General features: G+C 38.3%; 1 protein-coding gene across 3 annotated transcripts in view; it reads right to left on the bottom strand.

The window, feature by feature from the left end:
* LOC104587651 (CLIP-associated protein) overlaps positions 1–15,963 on the bottom strand; it is a 65,961-nt gene that overhangs the window by 35,352 nt on the left and 14,646 nt on the right. For all 3 annotated transcript variants that reach the window (XM_010245350.3, XM_088894771.1, XM_010245349.3), the window contains exons 7-10: positions 14,222–14,319; positions 424–498; positions 268–336; positions 61–146 (exon numbers count right to left, since the gene is read on the bottom strand). In XM_010245350.3, coding sequence (XP_010243652.2) covers positions 61–146; positions 268–336; positions 424–498; positions 14,222–14,319 — 328 coding nt within the window. The remainder of the gene's footprint in view (positions 1–60; positions 147–267; positions 337–423; positions 499–14,221; positions 14,320–15,963) is intronic.

Below are 15,963 nucleotides of genomic sequence, written 5' to 3' on the forward strand. Positions count from 1 at the left end.
TAGTAACAAAATCAGAAAGAAGCTATTTACTAGGCTATTTGATAGCATGTTAAGTCATACCTGGCACGGAGCACTGCACTGCGATCATTTTTTGCACAGTCAGCAATTCGAGGGAGTACTCGGGCAACTTTGCAATTTCGCAACATCTGGAAATCCCAAAATAAAATTTAAAGAAAAAGGGAAAGAAAGAAACATAAGATGCTAGTTCATTCACATGCAGACATAAATATAACAATCTACCATGGAACATATGATACTTATGCATACCGTTTTTATACAGTTGTCTGCAGATTCAGCAATTACAAGTACAGTTATTACAACAAGCTTGAAAAGCACCTGAAAGCAATAATATCAACAGTGATATCAGAAGAACTGTTGGCATAAAAACAACCACAATATTAAGAAACATGTTTGTGAACTTACTGGAATAAACATCTCAGCACATGCCTCAAAATCACCGAGTAGTTCTTTTGATAAGAAGCTTAATAGATGGCAAGCCTGCAAAAATGAAATAAAAAACAAAAATCATAACTAGCAAACTTAGAATACATAATTTTGTAAGATTCATGTAAAGCAGTATGCTGTGAAATCTTCATAAGATGAGCCTGGCAAAGAAGAGGATGATAAGATGGATTGGATGAGTGGCTGATGTAGGATTGGATGAGTGGCATAAAGTGGTAAGGAGTGTGCATGGTGTTGCAGACAATGGATGGGATGCTGGTGTATCTCGGAGTGCTAGGCTGAAATCCCCATGGAAGGCTATTCATAGTATTCTTCCCGTTTTCCTGAACCTGATCAGGTATGATGTTAGTACTGGAGATAGGGTTTTGCTTAGGGAGGATGTTTGGATTGGTGATTGTTCCCTCAAGGACCTCTTACCCTCCTTGTATTCCATCTCGTGTTTTAAAAACGAGCCAATTCAAAGGTTTGTATCATCATCCTTTTCTTCTGGCATAAACTGGAATCTGGGTTTTAGAAGAGGTTTGAGAGATTCTGAGCTTGACCAGGCTGCTTTGCTCCTCAAAACTATTGATTCTGATTTGCTTGGACCCTCCTTCTGTAGACTCCCGTATTCGGAAGCCATTACCTTCGGGTTCCTTTTCTTGTGCCTCCTTTGCTTCCTTGTGCTCCTCTCCATTGCCTCAACCTTTTCATAACAAGGAAGTTTGGTCCAAACCTGTCCCTCCTAAAGTTGGAGACCTTTGTTGGGAAGTCTCCCTCGGGAAAATCAACACTTTGGATGTTTTACAAAAAAGAAGACCTAGTCTTTGTATCTCTCCTAACTGGTGCACACTATGCAAAGCTAACGAGGAAAGTTGCTACCATATACTAATCACTTGCCCTTTTGTTGTAGGCCTTTGGGAAAAGCTTTTTTATCTTTTTGGGTGCAGGTGGACAGAACCGGTGCAGATTTGCAATCTTTTTGATCCTACAACTTTCAGGTGGCCAAAGAGGAGGAAGAGTTTTGTGGAGGTGTGTTAGAGCTGCTTTGGTGTGGACTGTGTGGGAGGAACGAAATGCTAGAATCTTCAATGACAAGGAGAGGGATCAAACATGTGTGTTAGAAAGTATCTTATGTAGGGCCATAAGTTGGGTAAAATCCTTGGATCTGTTTTCCACCTACACTTTCGATGACATAAGAAGAAATTGGGAACAACTAGCTAAAAGTTCTGCAATCAGAAGCAAGCCAGTGGTGGATTGGAAGCCTCCTGATGCAGGCGTCATTAAACTAAATTTCGATGGCAGTAGTTTGGGCAACCCAGGGCCATCTAGAATAGGGGGAGTCTTCAGAAATGATGAGGGTCAGATTGTAGCTCTATTTTCTGGTCCTATAGGGTAGGGAGACTCTGTAAATGCAGAACTCCAAGCTGTGTTACAAGGAGCAGAATATGCAAGAGAGTTGGCAGTGGAGCATTTAATGATTGAAGGTGATTCCAAATTGGTTATTGGATGGCTAAAAGAACCAGAGACGGCAGCCTGGCCGTTAGGGGGGCTTTGAGAAGATTTAAGTGGCTGACTTCAAATATTTCAGTCACAGTTCAATGGGAAAGAATCGGCAAATGGGCTGGCAGACCTTCTAGCTAAAAAAGGAGTACATAGGAATCAGCTCTTTTGGGCTCAATTGTAAGCTTTATGATGTAGTTTGGAGGCTGCACCTTGCGCCTCTTTGTGGGGAATTGTATGATGAATACTTAGTTCTTTATTTAATAAAATTTTCATTATCATTATCTATAAAAAAAAATGACTTAAACACACCCTAGGTTTCAGAATTTGACTTAAACATACCCTGAGATCTATAAATGGACTTAAACATGCCTTGTAGCTGTTAGATTTGACAGAATCAATTGAAAGACCTTTTTACTCTTAATTACTCCTCAAATTTTCAAAGATAACCAGAGAAAAGACAAACCCAAAGAGAAATCAAAACCCTTCTTCCATTTTCCTCTTTTACCTATTCTTTGGAACAAAAATAAAAAATGTGTCGGAATCCACTTTCTTTTATCCACCCTTATTTTCTGAAGCATCTAACCTGATTATAGTTCCTTGATTCTTAATTGCAAATACACTTTGATAGTTGAAAAGCATGTGGTCAATAGTTTGCAACCAGATTGAATGGTAACCATTCAAGACACTTCCACAGTCCATTCTTTCGGCTACTAGGCTCCCTTGGCTGGGCGCCTCACCCAAACGCCATGACTTATAGCAAATATGTGCCCTTCTAGGCGACAAAAATGACAAGGCAGGCACCTTATATAATATCATTTATATTGTTGTATCTTGTTAATATGTGTGCTGACACATTTTATTATATGCTATGTATATCAGTTATACTTTGTTTTAACATTTTACTATTGAAATTTAAAAGATCAAAGGACTTTGAGGAGAGAAAAAGAAAGAAAGAAAAAAAAAATAAAGTAAGAATAGAAGTATAAAGAGGCTCTCTCTCTCTCTTTCTAATTAAACAGAACAGAAATCCCATCCTTGTTTTTTCTATTTTACTTTCCATCTTGAATATTTATCAGATAAAGTTAATAACTTTCCTTAGCTGCTAATTGATATGAAATAGCTCTATTAGATACTTATTATAATATATGTACAAGATTTTTATCTTTTAGATGTGATAATTTGCCACATTTTTAGAGGAAATTTAATGTGGCGACTAGGTGCCCCAGTGTTGCCCAGAATCACCTAGATGCCTTGATTCCGGTGTTGCATCCAAAAACTTCACCTGCAAGTTATTAGAGAGACACAATGTGCTTCATTTAATATGATATCATTTTACTTGCTTAAAATTTTGAAGTTCTGAGAAAAGATCCGATGGCTTAACTCTGAAACATGCGTTTCACTAGTCCCTCTAACTTAAAGCGAAATTTCCAAGTAAGCATCAAATAAGAGAAAAAAAAAATGCAAGCATCAAATAAGAAAAAAAAAAGTCCATTTGTCCTTAAAAAATCTCCAAAGAAGCACTAGAGCTTCTTCTCGAAACCCATTTCATGAACCTAATGGCTGATCCCTGAAAATCCATCTGGCATTGATATATATTCAACAGATGAGGAGCTTTATCTTAGTACTTAATCAGAAATCTTCAAGAAGTCCTTCTCAACTAGTTTCAAAACTGAATCTATGTTGGCATCCTCAACTAGACCTTTTGATGGCAACATCTGAATAACAGGAAGAGACCTTTTGAAGCTGAACTTTGATGGCAGCTCCCTTGGAAACCCTGGGAGAGCCGGAATAGGGGGAGTATTCCGGAATCACAATGGGGAAATTGTGGCCTTGTACTCAGGACCAATTGGGTATGGAGACTTAGTTCAGGCAGAGACAATAGCATTCCTACAAGGCCTGAAATTAGCAGAACAATTAGAAGCTAGAGAATTGGAGGTGGAGGGGGGACTCACTTCTGGCTATTGCTTGGGCTAAGCAAGTAAACTCAGCACCATGGAAGTACAGATTTGCATTCAGTGAGATCGGTTCTCTTGTTAAAAGATTTAACTCCACTTTTGGATGGGTTAAAAGGACAGGGAATGGACTGGCAGATACTCTAGCAAAACAGGGAATTCATAGACCTACTCCATTTTGGGCTAAATTGTAGCTGGCTGTATCACAATAGTGGGATGTTGATCTACATAATCTGGGCTTATTTGTATATTGTAATACTCTGGAGTGCAGAGTAGATAAAGAAACTGTAATCTGTTTTTCAATTTAATAAAAAGCTAAATTTTCTTTTGCTGATAAAAAAAAAAGCATCTGAATAATAGGAAATACAGGAATAGCCCTCTTCTTCAAGCTACAAGAGAAAACGTCTGGGCTATTGACAATAAAAAAAAAGCATCTGAATAATAGGAAATACAGGAATAGCCCTCTTCTTCAAGCTACAAGAGAAAACGTCTGGGCTATTGACAATAGCTCCAAACCCATTGTGTTTGGAGCTATCACAAGGAAATCCATGACTCCCATTACCTTCTTTTTCAGATTTCATCATATACAATTCATGGCTTCTTGAATGCTGTGACAATCACCTTCTGAGACCAACCCCACTCCCTATAGAGCTCTAATTTTCTTTTGCAATTTTCTTTGCACCCAAACTTTGTAGAGATCACCAGGACGAGAACAGTCTTTAAAGGCTTGAAGCCCATTTCTTGAAGATGTTTGTCTATTATTTCTTGTCCTCACTCTTGGTTCTTGTGGCTTATGCAGAACCAGAAAGGCCTTCAAGGAAGAACTTGAAGTTGAAATTAATTGTATTGAACCTTTTATGATGGAAGGACTATGACGTTACATGTAAATGGTTTCAATGTTTTACTCATGGAAGGTGTTTTTAAGTTCAGTGGAGTCGGTGCACAAGGTATATTTAAGTCCATTTGATAAACTCAGGGCATGTTTAAGTCAATTTCTGAAACCTCAGGGTATGCTTAAGTCTTTTTCAGAGAGAAACAAAAAAAAAAGACTTAAACAGGTGAGAGAGAGGGGAAAAAAGAGAAATTTTTCTGGTAACAACTAGAATTCAATAAACCAAACTTTACTTCTTCAATATAAATCTTCTTTCATTGCAATTACAATGACTCTAACTATAGTTTTTACAAACTCTAATTTGGAATAGGAAACCAACCGAAAAAACTTCTAATTGCTTTAAAACTAAGACAAATCCATAGGTGACCCACAATGACACTTAAATAAGGGCTATAATTAATAAAACAACTATAATAGCTCAGTTCTAATCCCACTAAGATTAACTTAATGGAAAGACTCCAGACATTACTAGAGATAGCAAATCACGAGTCTACTAAAAAATAGCAATTACAAGAAGTACCATAAATAACAAGAAGTCCAAAAGTTACTATAAATTGCAAATCATGAGCCTACTAAAAATAAAAATTACAAGAAGTCCAATAGTTGCCATAAATAGTAAATTTTAAATACCAGTAGAATTTACATACAGTGGCTCTTTGACCTAAAACAATAGAATTTGCTACTTATTCACATGGTTTGCAATATCGACAATATTTGGCAAAACATCCCCGATATTTCCCTATTTGGTAGGTGGTGATATGAAATCTTCCGGGAATCCTTTCTCTACAAACATCCTCGATATTTTGCTGATATGTTGGCAATATTTCAGATTTCATTGATAAACTACATATTTTAAGTCTAAAAATTTAGAATTTTATTAAAAAAATTTCAATATTTCATTAAAATCATCATAGTTTTTTAAAAAAAAAATTCCTAAAAGAACCAACATGGAATTAGTGATTGGATAATTGGCTTGTTACTTTGATATGATTCACTTACTAGGTCACTACAATTTAAAAGAGAAAAAAAAAATGCATATAACTACAAAAGAATATTCTCAATCTAATCAAAATGTGTAGTAACAATAAAGATAAAAGTTAAAGTGGCAAGCAATTGACATATATAAAGAAGAGAAGAAGGCTAAAGACAAAAAGAGAGACAGAGAAACATACCTATTACAATTTCTTTTTTTCCTATTTGATTTATATAATTCTTTTTAATGGATTTTTGAGCCTTAATGTGCAACCATATTTCTTCTAATGATCTCTTGAAGAGTACACAATTAGAAGCTGAGTAACGAGAGATGGAGGAAGATAACTTTGAAATGGTGGGGAGATGGAGAAATGAAATAAAGATAGAATCATAGAAGCAAAAACATTCCTGCTCGAAGAAGTAAGGACAAAAAACCAAGCATTCCTAAAAGTGAGAGAGGAGAAGGCGACAAGCCGACAACCTATCTTCAGTGCAAAGCAGTAGCCTGGTTGAAGGGTTTCCTGGATGTGCCTATGGTTTCAAAGAAAACTCAAAACTGGAATAACACATTGAGGATGACTGAGAAGACCTTGAGGGTGAATCTATGGTTTAATGTTAAAGGGTGGCTATGGTTTCAAAGAAAACTCAAAACTGGAATAGCACATTGAGGATGACTGAGAAGACTTTTAGGGTGAATCTGTGGTTTAATGTTAAAGGGTGGTTTATCAATTATCATATTAACAGAATGGTATGGACATGGACAGAAGCAGATACTATGCATTCCGAAAGGAAAACAAAACTCGGTGTGGGATTTCTTTGCCAAGTTGTTACAACTATTCTTGGTAAGAAGAATCGAAGAAGACAAGAGACTCCAGACGTTATAGGAAAACAGAGCATCACCATTAAAGAAGAAAGAAGAGAAAATAGAGTCTGATGACAATAAAAGTTATCAAGATTGGCACAAGAAATTCATGTTATATATCAATAAGAAGGTAAATAATTGGAACCGGCTAGCTGAGGACATCAAGAGGAGATTATGCCCTGAAGGTTCATTAATGTAGTGCCATTTTTTTTTTTGATAAATGATTAATGTAGTGCCGTTTCAGGAAGCAAAAACCATATTGGAAGTCAAGAGCCTCGATGAAGAGATTCACGCCCTCTCTATACAAACATCGGAGGGATTAGTGATTGTAGGACAGTGGAATCCCAGTGCAAATTGTGTGGAAGTATAGGGAACACTCGGGTTACTGTAATAGGGATCCCTTTTCATGCTTGGTCAGTTGATTCGTGTAAAAAATTGCAAGAGCCTTTGGTGGAACAGCTGAGGAGATTGATCTGTCAGACCTTTGAGCAGCCTCCTTCAAATTGGTGGGAGTGAAGCTAGCAGCAGTTCCCAAATCAATGGAGTGGAGTTTCGATGGAGTAGCATACAAAATTTGGCTACTAATGTCGCTGGAAACCCAGCTCTGGAGAGGAATGCCAAAGGTAAGTTGGCTCTGGTCAGTCCACAGTCCACAATCCACATAGCAGATTAAGACTAGAGGAAGAAAGAAATTCAAATGGGTTGAAGGAAACCCAATCATTCCTTCCCCCCGAAATGCACTAGCCAGGTTACTATCCCATTATCTGAATCTGGGCCATCCAACCCAAATCAGAGGGTTCACTTTAAACCTTATGTTATAGTGGTAGCAGAAAATTTAAACAAGGAATGTGGAAAGGCACCATTAACTAAACCGTTGGTCGAACCAGTTAGTTTGGCTCAACAAACCAGCCCGAGATCCAAGTCACGTGTTTTCTTAAAAGATCAAGTGAGGGGCCCTGGTCTCTTGTTGGGGGACAACAAGGATGACCTATTATCTTCCTCTTCGAAGCCCAAGGGTTCCCCTTGCGCTGCAGCTGCAGAATCAACTACCAGGCCTCAACCCGAGTCACAGGTTAAGTCTCTTGGGACAAATTTGGCAGCGAAGCACACCTAGATTTGGAAGCCAGTGTCAAGTTAGAACGCCACAACTCCTGATAAGCCCAATCCAAAATTTTTTAGGGCTCCTCATGAAGATTCATAGGAAGACAGTGACTGGGAGGATCTAAGGGAAGAGGAGGATCTTCAGATACTACTAAGGCTTGCAAATTCTGGGATGAGGATGATTACGCACAGAGCTCCTATTTGAGGACCCTTCTTCCGAGACTTCCCTGATACCAAAAGAAGGCGGTTTTGAATTGACTGCTTCCGACCTGGAGGTGATACCAAATGAATCTAAAAGAAAAAGAAAGGAGGTACAGTTGCAAGGTGTCCATATGTGGATTCTGGATATCAACACTGATCTACATGGCAAAGCACAAGAGGAATAGTCTACTGATGCTTTCCATGGTTTCCTGACAAGGAAAAAATAACTACAGAAAGTGCCTAAAAAAGGCCAACTCGGCTTTGAAACAGGGAGTCCCTACCCCTTTACCTCTCTATATTGGTCTTTGCCCTGAAACTCTCTCTAATTGTGCCTCCTCTGTTGTTGCAGATCCAATTAGAGCCATTTCAGGCCAAAATGCTTGCAATTTAAGTGCCTGAGTTGGATTCACAGAAGGACTCTGTGACAGTGGGGTTAGGTTTTTTCAGCACTTAGGTACAACAACATAGCCAGGAAAAGGTTTTAGCTGGACTCTTGCCCCTTGGGGAGCTTCTGGGGGAATCCTAACTATCTGGAGGAATGAGGAGGTGGAATGTGTCGAGGAGATGATTGGCCAATTTTCAGTGTATAAAAATTAAAAGCTCCTTGGAGGGGAGGGAATGGGCACTAACATATGCCCTATGGCCCTAACTCGTATAAAGATAGGGCGTTATTTTGGGAGGAATTATCTGCTATCAGAAGCCTTTTGGGTTGGCTCTTGGTGTTTGAGGGGAGATTTTAATGTTATTAGGTTCTCAGGAGAAACAAAAAACCCAAACCAAGGATTCACTACTAGCATCAGAAATTTCAATAATCTCATTGATGCCCTAGAATTGAAGGAAATTCTACTTTTACGAGCAGATTTTGCTTGGTCAAACTTTCAGTTACCCCCCCCCCCCAACTTGTTCTAAATTGGATAGGTTCCTCTTCTCTCATGATTGGGAGGAACTATGAGGGACATTAGTATAAAGAACCTTGCTGAGAGTTACTTCAGATCATTGTCCTATCTGCATTAAGAAAGAAATTCCTTCTGGTGTGGGCCTGCTCCTTTTAGGGGAGAAAGAAAATTGGAAGTTTTTCTAAGAAGTTAAAGGGCTAAAGGGGAAGATAAAGGCTTGGAACTTAGAGCAGTTTGGAAGGGTTGAAGAAACAAAAGAAAAAATTGCCACTAGAATTGAAGAGTTGCACAGAAAATAAGCTTTTAGAACCTTGGAAGAGGAGGAAAGATGGAAGTCAAAGATAGAGTTGGAGGACATATTAAGCAGAGAAGAAATTAGTTGGAGACAGAAGTCAAGATGTAAATGGATTGTAGAAGGAGATGGTAATACTAAATTCTTTCACTCACTTGCAAAAGGTAGAAAAAGGAAAAACACCATTCATAGTGTGGAAGTGGAAGGTCAAGTGTTAAGAGAGCCTTAGGAGATTGTAAGGGTCTTTGTAAATCACTTTAAGACTATTTTCTCAATTCCAGATGGGAATCAGTTAGGTGTGCCAGAGTTTGATTCATATTTTTCAAGGTGCCAAGGCGAGGCTAGGCGACAGGGGGGCGCCTTGTCACCTAGTCGCCTAGGTGATGGACTTTTTTAAGTGAAAAAAACATATCCTAGGTAGTTCCCTAGGTTCCATAACCATCTTTCCTTAATAACTATCCATAATTTTCATAAGAAAATTATAAACTTCATGTTTATGTCTAGAAAATCAACATATTTATGAGAAGAAAAAGAAGAAAGAAAAGAAAATTCAAAAAATATGGGGACTGAACCCCTGTTTTTGTTATAGGAAAAGAAGAAAAGAAAAGGTGGAAGAAGAAGAAGATGTGGAGGAAGAAATGTGTTGATTAGACAAAACTTTAAGTTTTTCCCTTAATTATTGGTTCAAATTCTGAAGTCTTTGAGGGTTCAATACAGCAGTTAGCAATGTTTGTGTTGATTAAACCCTAACAAATAAGAAAATAATAAAAAGAAATTAGTTTATAAACACAAAAAATGAATATTTTTGTTTAATAATGTCTAATTTATAATTATAATCTCAAAAAAGTAACAAATTAAAAGTATTTTATAAGACACAATACAAAACCGCTAGGCGACTGGGCGAGGCGAGCCTCCAAGGGCGCCTTGTCGCCTAGGCGCCCGCCTAGGCGTCGCCTTGACAACTATGACTTGGATTGGAATGTAATCTCAAAGAAACAGTCGATGTTGTTGGAAAAGAGATTTTCTTTGGAAGAAATCAAAGAAGCCATTTTCTCAATGGATAGGTTTAAAACCCTTGGCCGGATGGATTTTCAATGGCCTTTAACCAGGAGTTTTGAGAGTTTCTGAAGTCTGAGATTTTGGAAGTGTTTGAGGAATTCTATTGTGAAGGGGAACTCCCCTTTGGAGCAAATGCCACTTTCATCTCACTAGTGCCTAAAAGGGAAGCAAAATCTCCAAAGGATTTTAGACCAATTAGCTTGATAGGGAACATTTATAATATCATCTCAAAGGTCTTATCTGAGAGGCTTAAGCAGGTGCTACCCTTAGTGATTTCACCTTTTTAAAAGGGCTTTTGTAGAAAGCAGGCAAATTGTCGACCAGATCCTAGTGGCTAATGAGTGTGTTGTCGAAAAGAGAAAGAGTAGAGAAAAGAACTTGGTGTATAAATTGAATCTTAAGAAGGCTAACGATTTAGCTTATTGAAGATTTTTTATATAAATTTTAGAAAAGTTTGGTTTTGCTGCAAGATCAAGGTCATGGGTTAAAGATTGTGTTAGTTCAGTCCAATATTCAATTCTCATGTGGCAAAAGATTTCTTCCCAACTAAGAGAGAAATAAGACAAGGGGACCCTTTATCCTCTTTCCTATTCACCCTAGTGGAGAAGTGTTAAGTAGAATAATTATGGATGCAGATTCACAGGGTCTAATTAGGGGCTGGAGAGTGGGTAAATACATGTGATATGCTGCAGAAAAGAAGGCCCTCTTCTTGCCTCTCTCCTCATATGTGCTTCTTATGTAGGGATAGTGGACAGACCTTATCTCACTTATTAACCTCCTGCTCCTTTGTACATCATATTTGGGAGTTTTCTGCTCTCTTTTTGATTGCAAGTGGGACCCCCTCAAGAGATGGCAGATATTTTCAACCTAATGTTCTTGAGGCAACTAAAGAAGAGAAGGGTATTGTAGAGAGCTACTAAGGCAGAAATTGTGTTGTCAGTATGGGAGGAGAGGAATGACAAAAATTTTTTGGCAAAGAGTAGGTCTATGGAGGAGGTGCTAGATAGTATTAAAGTGAAGGTAACCTTCTGGGTAAAAACCATGGACAGTTTCCACAACTTCTCAGTGTCTGACAATATAAGGAATTGGAGGTAACTAGAAGCAAGCAGTTAGGAGGACTTGGGATTGGGAATATCAGGAAAAGAAACATGGCATTGTTGGGGAAATGGTTATGGAGGTTTCCAATGGAAAGGCACAAACTTTGGACGAAGATTGTGGCTAGTATACATGGGCTGGAAGACAATGACTAGGATCCAGGAATCTTGGCAAGGACTACAGTTGCTTCTCCTTGGAAAGCCATTCATGATTTGCTTCCAGTTTTCTCCCCTGGGATAAGGTATGATCTGAACTCTGGTAATCTCGTAAAATTCTGGGAGCAGCCTTGGGTTGGGGACTCATCTCTGATGGACCAATTTCCTTCCTTATATGGTTTGTCAAATCTGAAGAATGAAGCCATTTCTTCTTTTTTCGTTCCTTCTGATTCTAATTCCGATTTTGGATGGAATCTAGGGTTGAGGAGAACAATAAGGGATACGGATTTGGGCTGCCTGTCGTCTCTAATAGCCACCCTTGAAAATGTTTTCTTGGACCCGAGTAAGGATAACTCCAGAATTTGGACCCCATCCTCCAATGGTTCCTTCTCCTGTGCGTCGTTTTTTGAGACCTTGGTCCATCCTCCTGCTCCCTCTGGCCTTTCCTTCCCTGTTAATGAGATTTGGAGTAAACCCATTCCTCCTCAGGTCGGTAGTTTTTGTTGGGAAACTTTCCTGGAAAGAATAAACACAACTGACTTGCTTCAAAGAAAGAGACCTAATTCTTGCTTACTTCCCAATAGGTGTGTTCTTTGTAAAGCTAATGGGGAAACGGCTTACCACCTTATGGTTACTTGTCCAGTTACTAAGACTATTTGGGAGTGGGCTTCATCCTTGTTTGAATGCACTTGGAATCCCCCCGTGAGTTTGCAAAGCTTGTTCTCTCCTTCATTCTCAAGATGGCCTAAGAAAAGAGGGAAGATCATGTAGAGAAGCATTAGAACAGCTGTGTGCCGGTCCGTATGGGAAGAGAGGAACTCTAGACTTTTTTCAGAAAGGAAAGATCTATGGAGAATTTAACTGAATTGATACACTTAAGGGTTAGTCACTGGCTGAAATTTTTGGAGCTTTTTTCAGATTTCTCCATGGCTGATCTTTTGAGAAAGTGGAAAGAAATTACTACTTCGGCTCAGTGCAAAAGGACCTCTAGACCTTCTTGGTCCCCCCCTCCTTCAGGATTCATGAAACTGAATTTTGATGGTTATAGTTTAAGGAATCCTGGGCCTTCTAGGATTGGGGGAGTTTTCAGAAATGAGGCTGGGATTATTTTTGCTATGTTCTCTGGCCCTATTGGTGAGGGTGACTCTCTTAGCACAGAGATTTTAGTAGCTTTGGAAGGAATCAAAAGAGCAACAGAATTAAACATTCGGTTCTTGATCATTGAAGGGGACTCGGAGGTGGTAATTAGGTGGTTGAAGGAAGACAGCAATGGTTTGTGGAGCTACAGAAATGAAAAGAAAAAATTTAAATGGCTGAGTAGGGATATTGAGGTGAAGTACAGCTGGGTGAAGAGAAGTGCTAATTCCATGGCTGATGGGTTAGCCAAGCAAGGGGTGCTTAAGGATTCTTTGTTTTGGGCCACTTTTTAGCTTTCTTTCTTGTTCTCTGTTGTGGGGGAGTTAAGATATTTTACCTCCCCTCTCTTGTACTTAAAGTTTCACAATTTTTATAATCTAATAAAGCATTCTGTTATTGACCAAAAAAAATATAAGGAATTGGAGGGAGGAAGCACTTTCCTCTAAGTTAAGAGAAGAAATAAGAAGAGAATGGAAACCCCCAGTAGGTGCTAAAATAAAACTGAACTTTGATGGAAGCTCGTTGGGCAACCTAGGGTTGGCAGGAATAGAGGGTGTAATGAGAAACTCGGAGTGTAGGATACTGGCTTTATATTCAGGGCCAATTGGTACTGCAATTCTGCAAATTCAGTGGAGGCAGTACTTTTGGCACTTCTACAGGGGCTCAGGCTTGCAAAACAATTGGGCTTCAAACAAGTGGAGGTGGAAGGGGGCTCAAAAATCATTATTTTGTAGGCAAGATGTAAAAGACATATCCCATGGACCCTCAAACATGTTTTCAGGGAAGTGGAAAGGATAGCAAAGGACCTAAATGCTGAGTTCAAATGGGTTAGAAGTGCAAATGGACTAGTTGACTCCCTAGCAAAACAAGAAGCTGTAAGATAACATTTGTACTGGGTTTCTTTGTAAATCAGCTTATGTACTGTGGAGACACTTTTGTACTTATTCCCTTCCAATCAATATAATAATATAAATTTTGCTGATAAAAAAAAAAAGATCTCATGAAAACTTATTAACTAATTTAATGTTCCTAGAAAACTTTCTTGACTTTTTAGATTTTCCAAACATCTTAGCAAAAGACCTCCACAATCCTACATAGCAATATGTTCATTGATTTTGATAATACAAACCATGCTTGTACACTAGAAGCCTAGGATGATATAATCATGTTTTAACTTGAAAATCAATAATCCACATACAGTGATCAATGGCTCTTTAACCTACATATGATGGAAAATGAACTTATTATCGGGTCTTAAATAACCTAAATTTTCTAGAAAGGGCTCTAAAACAAGTCTCCCTTGACAAAACAAAATAAAAGCAAAGAAATGACAAAGTCGAGAGCTAATTCTTGATTGAATTGATTTGAGTCACATGAATCATATAAATCATGAGATTCCTAAATCAAATTGTAAGATTTAAATAAAAGCGTAAGGTTTTTACAAAAGGGGTTCAAACATAAGATTCAAACCAAAAGCCTTGATATTCATGATTCAAGTTGTGAATCATATCATAAATTGTAAGATTTTCACAACACTGACCAAAAAGAGAGAGTTTATAGATAGATAAGCTAACAAAAAAGCGCAAATATCATTTTAGAATGAGAAGATAGCAACAATCAGTTGTATCTAGCAAGTCAATCCAGTTAAGTGCCACCAAACCTGCTTGACAATACTAGATCGCCTATCAGATAGTTGTGTGCTCAGAGGAGCAACAAGTTGCTTCAAGAGTGCAGGAAAACAAGGATAATCAGCACCACCTGATAGGACATTAAACAAAGAAGTATCATTATTTTTCTAACCTTAAATATTATGTCATAATGTAACTGGAGATTAACAGAATGAAAACAGTAGAAGATCTCTTAGAACAACTAATAGAAGTAAGTTGAGAGCAAACTAATCAGTTCTCAATAGCAATCAACTAGAGAGAACAATAAAAGAAACTTCATTCCTTTTTTGCCTTTAGTAGTTGAGGTTTTTGGGCAGATTTGTGCAGTTTTTAGTAGTTGTTTTGTTTATCTTTTGTTTAGATAGGAAGTGGGGACCACAGCACTCTTGTTGGGTCCCTTTTTCAGTAGTTCTTTTAAGTTATTTATGTTGTTTATGTGTTAACCTATAAGGACATATTAGTCATTGTACCCTTTTTTAATTAAAAGTATAAATAAATACTAGTGAGGAGGGCGGCCAGAATTATTGCTCTCTTTATTTCTCAATCTCTTCTCTTCTCTTCCTCTTCTCTTCTCCTTCTCTTCTTCTTCTTCAAGAAATATCCTTTTTCTTTACAAATTCTTGATTCAGCAGTTTTCTACTTGGTATCAAAGCAAGACTAGGGTTTCTTGGAGTTCTTCCATGCAGTCCTAGATCAGTCGATTGCATGAGGAGATAAAGGGCTGATCGATCTACTTCAGACTGCCCAGTTCTTGGATTTTTTTGGTGGGTTTCAATCATCAAGAGGGTGATCTATGTTTTTGCATGAAAAACAGGAAGAACTGGAGTGTGGAGAAGAGTCCTAGTCAAGTTGGACTCTTCAATTTTGATCTGATATTGGGCACTTGGACCTTGTTGGACTTCTCTCTAGGATTGATATAGGGGGTGGTTTGGTTTCTAGGAGGTTCTGAGCCTTCTAGAGTGATCGATTCACTTTTCTCTTCAGTGGGAGACGGTGGGAGAAGAGGGATTTCTCTTCGGCTAGGCTTTTCTTCTTCCAGTAAGGTCTGTTACCCTTGTGTGTGAGATCGATTTATCTTGGAGGCTTTCTACCTAGTTATTTCTTGTTTTTGAATTATTTGAAGTTGAAATGGAGAATTGGAGTACCGAGCAGAAGTCCACTGTAGGAGGTGCTAGTGATATTTTTGGGTCTGGAACTATTGCCACAATGAAATTAGATGGTACAAATTATTTAGAATGGGCACAATCAGCCAAGATGGTCATTGGTGCTCATGGGAAACTGGGGTACATCACTAGAGAGGAGAAGAGAATTACATGGTGATGTTCTGGCTGTGTAACTCTATGTTACCTCACCTTGGTAAAATTTTTTTGTGGGCTAATACTACAAAGGAGATTTGGGATGGAGTGACTGAAACCTATTCCGAGAAACAAAGTGTAGCTAGAGCCTATCAGTTAAGGAATCAGGTGATTAATACAAAACATGGAGATAAACCTCTTGCTATGTGTTTCTTCTCCATGCTAAAAACGCTTTGGCAGAAAATAGATCACTTAGAAACTGTGGTTTGGGAGAGTACAAATGATACAACAACCTATCAGAAGTTGGTGGAGAAGAATAGGGTCTTTGAGTTCTTAGTTGGATTGAACCCTAAATTTGATATTGCCAAACAATACATCCTTTCCAGAGAAAGTGTGACTCTTTTTTAAGCTTATGCCTTTGTTTTTGGAGAGGAGAGCAG

The sequence above is a fragment of the Nelumbo nucifera genome, chromosome 1 (assembly GCF_055504915.1).
Source record: "Nelumbo nucifera cultivar China Antique chromosome 1, China Antique-T2T, whole genome shotgun sequence".
In the NCBI taxonomy this organism is placed as follows: Eukaryota; Viridiplantae; Streptophyta; class Magnoliopsida; order Proteales; family Nelumbonaceae; genus Nelumbo; species Nelumbo nucifera.